The sequence below is a fragment of the Mustela putorius genome, unplaced genomic scaffold, assembly GCF_011764305.1.
Source record: "Mustela putorius furo isolate JIRA1106 unplaced genomic scaffold, ASM1176430v1.1 tig00000145_pilon_pilon_pilon, whole genome shotgun sequence".
Lineage (NCBI taxonomy): Eukaryota > Metazoa > Chordata > Mammalia > Carnivora > Mustelidae > Mustela > Mustela putorius.
The window spans coordinates 34,032,524-34,049,815 of record NW_025421294.1 but is presented as its reverse complement, the minus strand read 5'-3'; the positions used below and the strand labels follow the sequence as shown (position 1 = coordinate 34,049,815).

Below are 17,292 nucleotides of genomic sequence, written 5' to 3'. Positions count from 1 at the left end.
GCTTTAAAGTAATTAAACATTATTGCTAATTATACTTATGTAATATTAAAAGGTGTATCATATAGTAAATATGGGGAGATTCCATCTAGAAAAGATAAACTGTTTTTCCAGAATTATTTATAGTTGTGATATATTTTCAATGAGTTTCCATATGCTAATGTGTAACTGACCAAAAAAACTTTAATTTTAAAAACTATCTGTATAAACCTTTTTCCCAAATATTGTGGGTTCTGTGAAATTTTTTAAATCTTGGATTTACCGACTGTCCTTTCACTCATTATGAAGTTTTGTAGAAGGTAAAGAATTTTACAGAGACGCCTGGGTGGCTCAGTAGGTTAAGCAACCGACTCTTGGGTCCAGCTCCAGTCATCATCTCAGGATCATCAGCCCCATGTCAAGCTCCACGTTCAGCACACAGTCTATCTGTCCCTCTCCCTGTTCTTCCTGTGCTCTCTCTCTAAAATAAAATCTTCTTTAAAAAAAGGATCTTAGGGGCACCTGGGTGGCTCAGTGGGTTAAACCTCTGCCTTCAGCTCAGGTCATGATCTCAGGGTCCTGGGATCGAGCCCCGCACCTGGCTCTGTGCTCCTCGGGGAGCCTGCTTCCTCCTCTCTCTCTCTGCCTACCTGCGATCTCTCTCTGTCAAATAAATAAAGAAAATCTTTAAAAAAATAAATAAATAAAATAGCAGTGACAGGCCTAATTCAAGGCTTAACCTGTCCTGCATTCAGCTTTAAAAAAAGGATTTTATTATAAAATGTTATATTTACATAAGTACTGATAAACTCCTTTTATCAAAAGTTCATTTTACTCTCCCACTCTACATTGTGTTATATTACCTTGCTTCTCTGTAACAATGTAGAGTTTTTAAGCCTTTCTGTAACACAACCAGATACTCAACTAAAGTTGAAGTAACAACTGTACAAAGTACAAAACCTGAAGATAATTTAGTTTTGTAATTGGAATTCAGTAAAATCACAAAACTTTCCTTTCTACAGAGAGCAGAATGGCTATACATAGGAATTAGTCTGGTTTACAGTTTAAATCCTCTCGAAATGAATCATCTAGGATCCCTGTAAGTATAGTAGATAAAATTTAAAACAAAACAAAAAGTTTGTTTTTGAGAAATGTCTCAACTTTTTAAAGATTTATTTATTCGAGAGAGAGGGAGAGCACACAAGTGAGAGTGCAGGAGAGAGAGGCAGAGAGGGAGAGAGAACTTGTAAGCCAACTCCGCACTGAGCAGAGAGTCCAATACATGCTTCATCTCACAACCCTGAGATCGCGACCTGAGTCTAAACCATGAGTTGAGCACAAAACCAACTGCACCACCTAGGCACCCTGAGAAATGTTTCAACTTTCTAAATTTGCTTTTTCTTAAGTCAAATTCATTAAGAAAGTCCTGGAAGTAGTATTTTCTTAACTGGGGGAAAAAAATCAATCTGCGTTGCTTACGTAGTAAATCTAAGTAAATACCACCTTAAAAAAGTAACCTATTTGTAAACATGACTATATTAAAAGGAAAATTTATTCTCATATCTAGATCACATATGTAACAGGACTTCAAAGAATGTACACATTTGTGTAAGACTGATGAATCACAGAACTGTGCCCCTGAAAAAAATACATTATATGTTAATTTTAAAAATGATAATAAGGGGCGCCTGGGTGGCTCAGTGGGTTAAGCCTCTGCCTTCGGCTCGGGTCATGATCTCAGGGTCCTGGGATCGAGCCCCGCATCAGGCTCTCTGCTCAGCAGGGAACCTGCTTCCCCCCTCTCGCTCTGCCTCTCTGCCTACTTATGGTCTCTGTCTGTCAAATAAATAAATAAAATAAATAAATAAAAAAACTCAAAAAACACAAAACAAAAACTGACAGTACTGAGAAAGACAAATCCACAATTATAGGCAAAGCCTTTATTTAGTATCTGTCAAAATAGTTGTAATATTTGCAGAAAATCAAGAAGGATTTAGTAGATTTGACAACACTATCAACCAACTTGATTAGACTGACATTTATAGAAAGAAACCACCCAAAATACGCATTCTTCTCAAGTTCACATGGAATATTTTACCAAGATAAATGATATTCCAGGACACAAAACAAATTTCAATCAATTTTTTTAAAAAATCAAATCATACAAAGTATATATCCCCAAATGATCAAATCAGAAATCAGTAACAAAAAAAATCTCTAGAAAGAGTACCAAGTATCTGGGAACTAAATAACACACTTTTAAATAACCCACAGATCAAAAAAAAAAAAAAAAAAGGGAAATTAGAAAGTATTCTGAATTGAATGAAAATGAAAACACAGCATGTTAAGAATTTGTAGTATGCTTTAGTTCTTAATGGGAAATTACAGCATTAAACACCTATATTAAAAAAGAATAATGTCTCTAATCAATGACCTCAGTTAGCTTCCACATTAAAAAAATAAAATCAGGGTGCCTGGGTGGCTCAGTGGGTTAAAGCCTCTGCCTGTGGCTCAGGTCATGATCCCAGAGTCCTGGGATGGAGCCCCACATCGGGCTCTCCACTTCTTGGGGAGCCTGCTTTCTCCTCTCTCTGCCTGCCTCTCTGCCTACTTGTGATCTCTGTCAAATAAATAAATAAAATTTTTAAAAAATAAAATAAAATCGGGGGGCACTTGCATGGCCCAGTAAGTTAAGCATCTGCTTTCAACTCAGGTCATGCAACCTGAGTCCTGCATTGGGTCCCTGCTCAGTGGGGAGCCTGCTTCTCTCCTTCTCCTGCCCACTTGTGTTCTTTTGTTGCTATCTCTGTCTCTCTCCCTCTCTCTCTCAAATTAATAAAAGTTTTTAAAAAAAGGAAAAGAAAATCAGAAGAAATTAAAATAAGCAGAATAAAGGAAATAATAAGACCAAAATAGAAATCAATAATAAAGAAAACAGAAAAACAACACAGAAAATCAAAGTGACGAGAAAAGCAATAAAACCAGACTGATGAGGATGAAATAAAATAATTACATCAGAAATGAGAGAGGTATTATCACTATACATTCTACAGATTTTTAAAATGGTAACACTAATATTAGAAACAATAAAAAAAGAAACAACTTAATATATTAGCAACGTAGTTGAAATGGACAAATTCCCTGAAAGACACAATCAAAGCTCACTCAAGAAAGAGTTAACTTGAATAGCCTTGTATGCAATAATAAAATTGAAATTGTAGTTAAAATCCTTCCCACAAACAAAACCTCAAGCCCAGAGGTCTCTACTGGTAAATTCTATTGAACATTTAAGTTAGAAATAATACTAATTCTATTGAAACTTCCAAAAAACTGAATATGATCTATATCTCAACTCATTCTGTAAAGCCAAAATCAACCTCATATCAAAACCAAAATATTATGAGAAAACTACAAACCATTAACTCTCATAAACTAGGTGCAGAAATCCTAGGTAAAATTTTACCAAATCAAATACAATAACATTATGAAAGGATAATACATCTTGAGCAAGTGGAGTTTGTCCCAAGAATGCTTAACTACTTTAACATTCAACGATCAATGTAATTGACAATATTTTAAGAATTGAAAAAGGAAAATTATAAGTTCAACTCAACACAAAAATGCATTTGACAAAATTCAATATTCATTCCTGATCAAAACTCTCAGAAAGAGGTATCTTTCTATGCTGTTGGTGGGAATGCAAACGGGTACAGCCACTCTGGAAAACAGTTCCTCAAAATGTTAAAAACAGAACTACCCCACAACCCAGCAATTGCACTACTAGGTATTTATTCAAAGGAAACAAAAACAAAGACTCCAAGGGGTCCATGCACCCCAACTTTCATAGCAGCATTATCAACAATAGCCAAATGGCCAACAAAAGCCACCCAAGTGTGCATCAACTAATAAATAGATAAAGAAGATGTGGTATGTGTATATATATAATGGGATATTACTGCCATCAGAAAGAATAAAATCTTGCCATGTGCAATGGTGTGGATGGAACTAGGATGTATTATGCTAAGCAAAATAAGCAGTCACACAAAGATAAATACCATACGATTTCACTCATATGTGGAATTAAGAAGACAAAACAAATGAACATATGTAAAGAGCTAAAAAAAAAAAAAAGAGAGAGAAAGGGAGGCAAACCATAAGAGACTTAACGATAAAGAACAAATTAAGGGTTGATGGAGAGAGGTGTATAAGGGATGGGATAACAGGGGATTGGTATTAAGGAAAGTACTTGTTAAAATGAGCACTGGGTGTTATATGTAAGTGATGAATCACTAAATTCTACTCTTAAAAACAATATTACACCATATGCTAACTAACTAGAATTTAAATAAAAATTTGGGGGGAAAAAACCTCTCAACAAACTAGAATCAAAAAACTTCTTTAGGGCACCTGGCTGTCAGCCGGAAGAGCATCTGACTCTGGATCTCAGGGTTGTTGTGAGTCTGAGCCCCACACTGGATGGTGTAGAGAGTACTAAAATAAAATAAAATAATAAATAAATTCTAAAAAAAGAGAGAACTTCTTCAACCTGATAAAAGGCATCTATGGAAAAATTACAATTAACATTATAATAAAGAAAGACTACATGCTTTCCTCCAAGGATCAAGAACAAGACAGAAATGTCTATTCTTGCCATTTCTATTCAACTTTATACTGGAGGTTCCAGTCAGGGAAATTCAACAAGAAAAAGAAATACAAGGAACCCAGATTGTAAAGCAAAAAGCAAAACAAGTTTCTATTAATAAACAACATGACCATCTGTGTACAAAATTTGAAGGAATCTTCAAAAAAAAAAAAATAGCAGAGTAAGTTTATCAAGGTTGCAGAATACAAAAAAACCCCACCAAAAATCAATTGTATGCAGGGGCAACCTGGGTGGCTCAGTCAGTTAAGCATCTGCCTCCAGCTCAGGTCATGATATCAGAGTCCTGCAATCAAGCCCCACATCAGGCTCCTTGCTCAGTGGGAAGTCTGTTTCTCCATTTCCATCTGCCTATCCCTGCCCTAGCCCCTAATTGTGCTCATGCTCTCTCTCAAATAAATTAAAAAAAAAAAAAAAAATTCTATGCATATATTCTAGCACAAAAAAAACTAAAATTTTGAAAGAATTCTATACACAAAACATCAAAAACCATCAAATATGTAGGATTAAATCTGACAGAAGATATGAAAGATCTGTACACTGAGAACTACAAAATATTACTAAGAGAAATTAGAGAGAACACTAAAGAAATGGAAACATATACCTTATTCACTGGCCAGAAGTCTCCATATTAAGATATCAATTCTCCCTCAAATTGATCTATAAATTCAACACAATTCCAATCAAATTCCTAACAAAATTTTGGTAGAACTGCCAAACTGGTTTCAAAATTCATACAGAAATGCAAAGGAACTGGGGCGCCTGGGTGGCTCAATTGGTTAAGCATCCACCTTCAGCTCAGGTCATGATCCAGGAGTCCTGGGATTGAGCCCTGTGTTGGGCTCCCTCCCTCTCCTTCTGTTTGTGTTCTTTCTCTTTCAAAATAATTTGGCATTTATTTATATCAAATAAATAAATATTTTTAAAAAACAGAAAAGAAATGCAAAGTAACTAAAAGAGCCAAAAAATTCTAACAAAGATCAAAGAGGACTGACACTACTTGATTTCAAAAAGTTGAAGTAAGTAAAGCAGCATGATAGACTGACTTAAAAGATCAGTGGAAAAAAGTCTAGAAGTAAATTCACATATACAAACATGACTGATTTTTAACACAGGTATGATGGTAAAGTGAAGAAAGAATAGCCTTTCCCATCTATGGGGCTCAAAAAATTGAAAATGATGTGGAACAAAATGAACACGGAGTTATACTACATCATATATAAAAATTTACTCAAAATAGATCATAGATCGAAATGTAACACCTAACATGATCAAGTTTCTAAAATAAATCATAAGAGACAATCTTTGTGAACTTGAGTTAAGCAGTTCCTAACATATACCACCAAAAACATAATCCTACAAGAACAAATTGATAGACAACATTTTAATTAGTAACATCTGTATTCAAAATATTAAGAGAACGAGAAGACAAGCCATGAACTTGGAGAAAATATTTGAAAAGCATTTATCTAATAAAGGACTTGCAGCTAGAATATATAAAGAAATCTCAAAATTCAACAATAAGAAAACCAACCCCATTCAAAAACATAAAAGATCTGAATACTTCACAAAAATTCATGGCAAATAAGCACATGAAACAATGTGCAAACAAAAATGTTTGCCTGTGTTAGTGCAAACACTCTTGAAACAAATGGAAAGACTAAGTCTCAACAGATAAAAAGAAGCTATAAAAAAGAAAGCTTATAGGGACGCCTGGGTGGCTCAGTTGGTTGGACGACTGCCTTTGGCTCAGGTCATGATCCCGGAGTCCTGGGATCGAGTCCCGCATCGGGCTCCCAGCTCCATGGGGAGTCTGCTTCTCCCTCTGACCTTCTCCTCACTCATGCTCTCTCTCTCACTGTCTCTCTCTCAAATAAATAAATAAAATCTTTAAAAAAAAAAAAAAAAAGAAAGCTATAAATGGAAATGCTATAATACAATAAGCAAAATAAACATTCATTGAATGGGCTTAAGAGCTGAATGGAGGGGTGCCTGGCTGGCTCAGTCAGAGGAGTATGAAACTCCTGATCTCAAGGTTGTTGAGTTCAAGCCCCATGTTAGTGGTAGAGATTACTTAAAAATAAAATCTTAAAAAAAAAAAGGGGGGGGGAGAGAGAGAGAGAGAGAAATGGAGATGATAGACCAAAGAATCCTAGAACCTGAAGCTACAAATCATGCAATCTAAACAATAGAGAGAAAAATAAAGGACTACAAAATAATAAACAGAACAATGCCTGGGTGCCTCTGTCAGTTAAGTGTCTGCCTTTGGCTCAGGTCATGATCCCAAGGTTCTGGGATGGAGCCCCACATCAAGCTCCTTGCTCAGTGGGTACTGTGCTTCTCCCTCTACCCCTTCCCCAGCTTGTGTGCCCCCTCTCTCAAGTAAATAAATAAAATCTTTTTTAAAAAAATAATAATAATAATAAAAAAGAGTCTCAGAAACCCATGGGACAATATCAGAAACTATAAATTTGTTTCATCTGAGCCCCTAAATAAAAGGAGAAAGGATATGGAGTAGAAAACGTACTTGAAGAAATAATGGCTAAATCTAGCAAAAAGAAATAAATTTAAAGAAATTCATATCCAGACACACCATAATCAAAGTTCTGAAAATCAAAGGTGATGAAAAAAGTCTTAAAAGCAATGAGAGTAAAACAGCATACTACATAAAGAAGAATGATCAAGGGACTTAGAATTTCTTATCAGAAACTATGGATGCCAGAAAGTAGTAGAACAACATTCTTAAAAAGGAAAAATGAAAAGAACTGTCAACTGAGAATTCTATTTCCAACAAAAACATCCCTCAAAAATAATGGTGAAATAAAGACATTCTCAGGGCACCTGGGTGGCTCAGTTGTTAAGCATCTGCCTTCAGCTCAGGTCATGATCCCAGGATCCTGGGATTGAGCCCCACATTTGGCTCCCTGTTCAGCAGGAAGCCTGCTTCTCCCTCTCCCACTCCCCCTGCTTGTGTTCCCTCTCCTGCAGTCTCTGTCAAATAAATAAAATATTTTTAAAAATCAAAATAAAAAAATAAAGACATTCTCAGCTATAGGAAGCTATAACAATTTGTCATCAACAGACTTGCTCTAAAAGAAATGCTAAAGGAAGTTCTTCATGGTTCTTTTTAAGATCAATAAAGAAAATAAACTTCTAACCAAACTGACAGAGAAAAAGAAAAATACTGAAATGAAGGAGGGTAACCATTTCAGACACTAAAACATGAAAAGACTAATACAGGAATATTACAGGGGCGCCTGGGTGGCTCAGTGGGTTAAAGCCTCTGCCTTCAGTTCAGGTCATGATCCCAGGGCCCTGGGATCAAGCCCCATGTCAGGCTCTCTGCTAGGCGGGAGCCTGCTTCGTCCTCTCTGACTGCCTCTCTGTCTACTTGTGATCTCTATCTGTCAAATAAATAAATAAAATCTTAAAAAAAAAAATACAGGAATATTACAAAAACTCCATGCACATAAATTCAACAACTGAGTAACAGATAAAATCTTAAAAGACAAACTACCAAAGTTTACTCAAGAAAAAACAGATGACCTGAATTGTCCCTATATCCAATAAAGAAATTGAATTAATAGTTTAAAACCTCCAACTCTGGGGACGCCTGGGTGGCTCAGTTGGTTAAGCTGCTGCCTTCAGCTCAGGTCATGATCCCAGCGTCCTGGGATCGAGTCCCACATAAGGCTCCTTGCTCCGCAGGGAGCCTGCTTCTCCCTCTGACTCTGCCTTCCACTCTGTCTGCTTGTGCTCGCTCTCGCTCGCTCTCTGACAAATAAATAAATAAAATCTTTAAAAAAAAAAAAACCTCCAACTCTGTATTTTTGTGCATTTTTAAAAGACTTTTTGTTTTAGCATGTATTCTAAAAAATACCAACACACTGAACTTAAAGCATTTATTAAAAACTAATTTGTAGCCCAGTTTTATGAGCAAGTTCTAGTAACCTTAAAGAAATCTTAAAGACAATTCCTTTAATATATGGACTATGGCAGGACAATGAAAGGTGAATAAATTTCCTATTTGACAGCTTAAACCTGATACTAAAATCTAATGAAGACAGTACAAAAAATTATACAAAACCAATGTCACTAGGAATACAGATACAAAATTCCTCAACAATATATTGAGAAAGCAAATGTAATATTATGTTAACATAATACATCATGACCAAGTAAGATGTACTCCAGATTGCAAAGATGTGCCAAAATTAGAAAATATATTAATTTAACACATATTAACTGGTTAAAGGAGAAAAATATAACATCATCTTGTTAGATCACGAAAAGGCATCTGATTAAATATCCATTCTTAAAAATACTAATATTATATAAGTAATTAAAGAATATTTCTGAAACATAGTAAAGAACAGAAATATGAAACAAAGAGCAAAATATCTGAATAGTTTACAATTAATTTCAAGTCAAAAGAAAGAGGTATTCAATCACTGAAATCAATCAACATTATTCTGGAAGCTACAGTCAATGTAATGAAACAAAAACAAGGTATAAATATTAGAAAAGAAAGGAGAAAATAATCATTATTAGCAGGTATAAGTGCCTACCTAAAAAACTCAAGATAATCAACAGAACTACATTTTAAAAATCTTTAATGGATCAATGGAACAAACAGAAAATCCAAAAACAAACCCATTTATAGAAAATATTTTAGTTTACAGTAAAGATAAAACTTCAAGACTTCAGAGAAATGATTATTGAAAAATATTGATGAAAGCATATAACCACTAAGGCTGTTTAATATAAATGTACCGTGGGGTTTTTTAAAGATTTTATTTATTTCAGAGAGAGAGAGTAAAAGAATGCACTTGAGTGGTGGGGAGGGGCAGAGGGAGAAGGAAAAGCAGACTCCCTGATGAGCCAGAAGCCCCACACAGGGCTCGATCCCAGGACCCCAAGATCATGACCTGAGCCAAAGGCAAACGGTTAACAGACTAAGCCAAGCAGATGTCCTAAGTGTACACATAAGTGTAGTAAAACTATAAGAAAAGCATGGAAGGGGCGCCTGGGTGGCTCAGTGGGTTAAAGCCTCTGCCTTCAGCTCAGGTCATGATCTCAGGGTCCTGGGATCGAGCCCCATATCGGGCTCTCTGCTCAGCGGGGAGCCCGCTTCCTCCTCACTCTCTGCCTGCCTCTCTGCCTACTTGTGATCTCTGTCAAATAAATAAATCTTACAAAAAAAAAAAAAAAAAAAAGAAAAGCATGGAAAACTAAAACAAATACAGTGGTTACCTCCAGATGGGTGGAAAGGGATGCAACAGGTGAGGACTTAGTATGACCCCTCATACTAAGTGGGTGCCTGGTGCCTGGGTGACTCAGTGGATTGGGCCTCTGCCTTTGGCTCGTGTCATGGTCTCAGGGTCCTGGGATCGAGCCCCATATCGGGCTCTCTGCTCAGCAGGGAGCCTGCTTCCTCCTCTCTCTCTGCCTGCCTCTCTGCCTACCTGTGATCTCTGTTAGGTAAATGAATAAAATCCTTAAAAAAAAAAAAAAAAAGAGGACTTCTAAGACAGTAAATACAAGTGTTCAGATTATTTTTTTAAAACTATGATTTACCAGGTTCTTGGGTGGCTCAGACCTTAAGCGTCTACCTTCAGCTCAGGTCATGATCCCAGAATCCTGGGATTGGTCCCTGCATCAGGCTTCCTGCTAAGCAGGAAGCCTGCTTTTCCCTCTTCCACTCACCCTGCATGTGTTCCCTCTCTTGCTATCGCTCTCTGTCAAATAAATGTAAAATCTTTAAAATTTAATTTAATTTAATTTTTAAAACTATGATTTACATTTTATGTAAATGTAAAAACCATATGATTATTTCAATATGTAAAAAAAAAGCATTTCACAAAGTACAACATCCATTCATGATAAAAACCCTCAAAAAAGTAAGTCTAGAGGGAACATATCTCAACATAATAAAGGCCTTATATGAAAAACCCAGAGCTAACATCATACTCAATGGGGAAACACTGAGAGCTTCCCCTAAGGTCAGAAACAAAACAAGGATGTCCATTCTTACCACTTTTATTCAACATAGTACTGAAAGTCCTAGCCACAGCAATCAGACATCAAGAAATAAAAGGCATCCAAATCAGTAAGGAAGAAGTAAAATGTTCAGTATTTACAGATGACATTATACTATATATAGAAAACCCTAAAGACTCCACCAAAAAACTACTAGGACTGATAAATGAATCCAGTAAAATCACAGGATATAAAACTAATGTACAGAAATCTGTTGCATTACTATATACTAGTTACCTTTATACACTATATGCTAATAAATATACTAAAACAAAGCAGCAGAAAATGAAATTAAGAAAACGGTCCCATTCACAATTGCACCAAAAACAGTAAAATATGTAGGCATAAACTTAGCCACAGAGTGAAAAACCTGTACTCTGAAAACTATAAAACACTGATGAAAGAAATTAACTAGGACACAAAGAAATGGAAGACATTCTATCTCATAGGTTGGAAAAATAAACATTGTTAAAATGTCCATACTGCCCAAAGCAATCTACACATTTAATGCAATCCCCATCAAAATACCAACAGCATTTTTCACAGAACTAAAACAAACAATCCTAAAATTTGTATATAAATAGCCAAAGCAATATCGAAAAAGAGAAACAAAACTGGAGGTATCACAATTCCAGACTTCAAGTTATACTACATAGCTGTAGTGATCAAAACAGTAGGCCCCTAGCATAAAAACAGACATATAGATCAATGGAACAAAACAGAAAACCCAGAAACAAACCCACAAATACATGATTAACCAATCTTCGACAAAAAAGGGAAGACTACACAGTGGGAAAAAGTCTCTTCAACAAATGGTACTGTGAAAAACTGGTCAGCTACATGCAAAAGAATGAAACTGGACCATATTCTTACACCACAGACAAAAATAAACTTAAAACAGATTAAAGACTTAAACTACGAGACCTGAAACCATAAAAATCCTAGCAGAGAGCACTAAGAGAGCACAGGCACTAATTCTCTAACATTATTATCTAGACTATAGCAAAAGTTTTCTAGATAGGTCTCCCGAGGCAAGAAAAATAAACTATAGGGAGTACTCAGAATAAAAAGCTTCTGCACAGAAGTGCCTGGGTGGCTCAGTTAGGCATCTAACTCTTGGTTTCAGGTCAGGTCCTCATCTCATGGCTCATGGGATCAAGCCCCAGGATAGGGCCCACTCTCAGCGGGAGTCTATTTGGATATTCTCTCCCTCTGTCCCTTCTCCCATTCATAAGCTCACTCTCTCTCTCTCTCAATAGATCAATAAATCTTTAAAAAAAAAAAAAGTTTCTGCACAGCAAGGGAAAAAAATCAATTAAACTAAAAGGCAACCTACTGAATGGGAGAAGATATTTGCAAATGATGTATCTGATAAAGGGTTAGGTATCCAAAAATATATAAAGCTGATACAGCTCAATACCCAAACACCAAATCATCCAATTAAAAAATGTGCAGATGACATGAACAGACATTTCTCCAAGAAGACATCCAGAGGGCCAACAAACAAATGACAAGATGCTCAACATCACTTATTATCAGGGAAATACAGAACAGAAACTATAATGATATATATCACTTCACACCTGTCAAAATGGCTAAAATCCAAAGCACAAGAAACAAGTGCTGGCAAGGATGTGGAAAGAAAGCAACCCTCTTGTATTGTTTGTAGGAATACAAACTGGTGCAAATGCTATGGAAAACAGTATGCAGGTTCCTCAAGAAGTTAAAAATAGAACTACCCTTCAATCCAGTAAACATATGCTACTGGGTATTTATCCAAAAAATACAAAAACACTAATTCAAAGGGATATATGCACCTCCGTGTTCACAGCAGCACTATTAACAAGAGCCAAATGATGGAAGCAGCTTGTGTCCATCAACAGATAAATAAAGAACATGTGATACATACACACACATATACACACAATGGAATATTATTCAGCCATAGAAAAGAACAAAATCTTGCCATGCGCAATGACATAGAGCTAAAGAGTATAATGCTAAGTGAAATTGGTCAGTCACACAAAAAGACAAATACCATATGATTTCACTCATATGTGGAATTTAACAGTCAGTTAAGTGTCTGCCTTCAGCTCAGGTCATAATCTCGGAGTCCAGGGATCAAGCACCACATTGCACTCACCTCCTGCTCAGCAGGGAGTCTGCTTCCCCCTCTCAATCTGCACCCCGACCCCCACATATTCACACAATCTTTCTCTCTAATAAATAAATAAAATCTTAAGAAAAAAAAGAAAAACGAATGAATTAAAGATAATTCTGAGCTTTAAAACAAGACAATGAGTAGTTTTACCATCAAATGCATTATAAGATGAAGTAAAAAAATAAGTGAACTTGGAAGAAAAAACAATGACTTAGTTCACTGCTTTCCTGAATGTGATCTACAGACAAGGGGAAATCTCTAATAAAGAAATGGAAAAAGGGAATAAAGGACAGATATTAAGAGCTAAAGCAGCACTGTCCAATAAAGCTTTCCATAATGAGGGAAATGTTCTATTGCTGTGCTGTCTAATACAACAAGCACCAGACTCACATGGCTTTGATCACCTGAAATGTGACAGTCCAACAATGGAACAGATTTATTTAATTTTAATTCAAATTTAAATAGCTACAGATGGCTCACTGCTACCAAACAGAGTATATCTAGACACTTAATAACTTTACATTCACTTTCTTTCACTTTCTAGACACATAAAAATTAACATTTACATTTGACTTACATTATTCTCATAGTTTAAAAATACCACCTTGGGTTAAAATATTACAAAACTGAGGAACTATGATCTACCCTCAGACAAACAGTATTACTTTAAGTAATTCTTAATTCCATTTACAAATCAAAATGAAGCTGAGTAAAAAACTGCATGCTCGGGGCACCTGGGTGGCTCAGTGGGTTCAAGCCTCTGCCTTCAGCTCGGGTCATGATCCCAGGGTCCTGGGATCGAGCCCCGCATCGGGCTCTCTGCTCGGCGGGGAGCCTGCTTCCCTCTCTCTCTCTGCCTGCCTCTCTGCCTACTTGTGATCTCTGTCTGTCAAATGAATAAATAAAATCTTAAAAAAAAAAAATTTTTTTTAAATTTAAAAATTTAAAAAAAAAAAACTGCATGCTCTGGGGCACCTAGGAAGCTCAATCAATTAAGCATCTGCCTTCAGCTCAGGTTGTGATCCCAGAGTCCCGGGATTGAGCCCCACACCAGGCTCCCTGCTCAGCGGGGAGTCTGCCTCTCCCTCTGCCTCTCACCCTGTTCATGTTCTCTCTCACTCTGTCTCTCAAACAAATAAATAAATATTTAAAACAAACAAACAAACAAACAACTGCATGCTCTGGCAAGCTGGCATTAAGGTATAGCTCCAAAACAAACCAGTCATGGAGAAGGCATAGTTTGAGACCTAGAGCTCTACTCTTCAGAATACTGACCTCTCCATCACTATCAGATATCACAATGAATGCATCTTCAAGTCTCCGTTTCCTCTTCAGACTGACAGAACTGGCAGTTTCTACATCTTTCTTCTCCAGGTTCTGTGCTTCAGAGGCTTCTTTAACTTTTTTCTTTCTCCGTGGCATTCTTTTGTCTGAAAACACAGGGTAAGTCATTTACTCAGAGTCTAAGTTTTCCAGATGCTATCTGTAACTTAGTCATTTTTTTTTTTTTGAAAGATTTTATTTATTTATTTGACAGAGAGAGATCACAAGTAGGCAGAGAGGCAGGCAGAGAGAGAGGAAGGGAAGCAGGCTCCCTGCTGAGCAGAGAGCCCGACGCGGGACTCGATCCCAGCACCCTGAGATCATGACCTGAGCCGAAGGCAGCGGCCCAACCCACTGAGCCACCCAGGCGCCCTGTAACTTAGTCATTTAACAAGAAAAGGTTTCCATCTAAAAGAAGTAAAATGACTTCTGAACATTTCCACTACTCATTAAAATCACAATTTTTCTATTTAAGAAACTATATCTGGAACTATGTCATCTCTGTAGGGACGTTTCAATAGAAATAATACAACAATTTATCCTAGTTCCTTAAACATTAACTTAGATAACTGGTTGTCTTTTTAAAGATTATTTATTTGAGACAGAAAGCATACACATGCAATTGTACATGCAAGTGGGGGAAGGAGCAAGTGGAGAGAATCTTCAAGTAAACTCCCCACTGAGCACAGAGCCCAGAGTGGCTCCATCTCATGACCTATCAGAGCATAACCTGAGCTGAAACCAAGAGCCAGACACTCAACTGATGGACCCAGGAGCCCCAGATAACTGGCTCTCTTGATTACATATTATAATTTACATAAAAAAGAATTTTTTCAACAACAATGACTCAACTTGATAAAGAACATCTAAAAATAAAAATAAAACATAGCTAATATCATACTTAAAGTTAAAAGACTGAATGGTTTCTCCTTAAGATAGGAACAAGACAGGATGAACATTATCTTGGAGGTTCTAGGCAGGTCAATTATGCAAAAAGAAAAGACATCCAAATTGGGAAGGAAGAAGTAAACTATCATCATTTGCAGATGACATGATCTTGGGTTTAAAAAACACTAAAAATGGGGGCACCTGGGGGGAAGGGAGAAAAAAAAAATGGGGGCACCTGGGTGGCTCAGTGGGTTAAGGCCTCTGCCTTCGGCTCAGGTCATGATCCCAGGATCCTGGGATCGAGCCCCACATCAGGTTCCATGCCTGCTTCTCCCTCTCCCACTCCCCATGCTTGTGTTTCCTCTCTTGATGTCTCTCTCTGTCAAATAAATAAATAAAATCTTTTAATAAATAAATAAATAATAAAATAATAAATAAGTAACACTAAAAATGGGAGTCTCAGTGGCTCAATCAGTTAAGCATCCAACTTTTGATTTCAGCTTGATTTCAGCTGGGGTCATCATCTCAGGGTCCTGGAATCAAGCCCTGCACTGGTCACCACACTCAGCAGGGAGTTAGTTTAGAGATTCTCTCTCTCTCTCCTTCTGCCCCTCCTCCTCCCCCTGCTGGTGCTCTTTCTTTAAGGGCACCTGGGTGGCTCAGTCAGTTAACCATCTGACACTTGATTTTGGCTTAGGTCATGATCTCAGGGTCATGAGATCAAGCCCCATGTCAGGCTCCTCGCAGAGTGTGAAACCTGATAAAGATTCTCTCCCTCTCTCTCTGCCCGCCCTCCTGCTGACTCATGCACACACTCTCTCCCTCTCAAAAAATAAAATAAAATCTTTTAAAAAATAAGAAAAAATAAAATTCAATTGCTAATAGCATCAAAAATAATAAAATTCTTAGGAATATATTTAATCAAGTAAGTGCAAGACTTGCAAATGAAAACGTAAATATTGGAGGAAGAGTCCAGTTCAAGGTGACACTGGAAGATTCTGAGTTAACCTCCTCCTATGGACACACCACATCTACAAATATACAAGCAACAACTCTAAAATAAACCTAAAACCTGGCAGAGCAACCCATTCACAAATGAGAGGGAAACCACTACTTTAAAGAAAGTAGGTAAGGTTAAGAGACTATCATAAAACCCACCCCAGGCACTACAACCTACAATGGGGAGGTAACTCAACACAGGAGCTTATCCCTGAGGAGAGACAGATTTGAACCCCATATCCGGCACCACAACTTTTAAGACTTACCTGAGAAATAAGCCCCCTAAACTTCTAGCTTTGAAAGCCAACAGAGCTTGCATCCACAACACTCCCAAAACTAAAAGGATTGAAAAGCAATTCTCAAAAAAGCTGACATGCAAATTCATGCACCCCAGAGCTCAGCACAAAGGCAGCCAAGTGAAAAGCACCCAGACTCTCTGTGAAAAAGGCTTCTTTGCTTATCTTAAAGCATCAGCCTGAGAGGCAGGCATCTAATTCAACATACATAGGTGCCTACGTAAGTATTTCAAAGACAGAGGCCAGCAGGAACCATCTTTGCACCTCCCTCTGCCTCACTCAAGCTCACCAGTATCTCCCAGAAAGGAGTTTATACCCTTGTGTGACTGCTTCCCAGGTCGTACTCCCAGATCACCTGCTTCTGGTGGCCACCAGGGCTTATGCTGACAGTCCTACAGGATTTTGTGTTTTTGTTTACTTCAAAAGCTACAGCCTAAGAGTCTAGCTTCCAATCAGCCTTAATCTAGGTGGTAACAAAGTTCCTTCCATTTGGGACACTGACAGTTCTCGGCATACCTTCAAGTGCTGGGAGCCACTAAAAATATAGTAGGGTGCTTGGATAACCACAAAGGTTTGAGAGACAGCTAAATGCCAAGGCAAGGTTAAAAGATAAGGTTCATCTCCCACATAAGACCACTCTTTCAAAACTCAGAGAGTTGCTGGTTTGTTTTTTCCTCAATTATTGTAATTTAAATTCAATTAATTAACATATAATTTATTATTTATACAATTTATTATTTGTTTCAAGGGTATAGATTTATGATTCATCAGTCTTTTTTTTTTTTTTTAAGATTTTATTTACTTGAGAGAGAGAGAGAGAAATCACAAGTAGGCAGAGGCAGGCAGAGAGAGAGAGGGGAGGAAGCAGGCTCCCTGCGGAGCAGAGCCGGATGCGGGGCAGAGGCTTTAACGCACTGAGCCACCCAGGTGCCCCGATTCATCAGTCTTAT

At 37.2% G+C, this 17,292-nt stretch overlaps 1 protein-coding gene across 7 annotated transcripts in view; it reads right to left on the bottom strand.

The window, feature by feature from the left end:
* UIMC1 (ubiquitin interaction motif containing 1) overlaps positions 1–17,292 on the bottom strand; it is a 132,389-nt gene that overhangs the window by 100,889 nt on the left and 14,208 nt on the right. For 6 of the 7 annotated variants that reach the window (XR_006605385.1, XR_006605386.1, XM_045075578.1 and 3 more), the window contains exon 2: positions 14,112–14,266. Coding sequence is in view for 4 of the 7 variants with exons in the window: in XM_045075578.1 (XP_044931513.1) it covers positions 14,112–14,258 (147 nt within the window). In the remaining 3 variants the exon portion in view is untranslated. Of the gene's footprint in view, positions 1–14,111; positions 14,267–17,292 lie in introns of those variants that run through there. The other variant, XM_045075579.1, reaches the window with a different exon arrangement.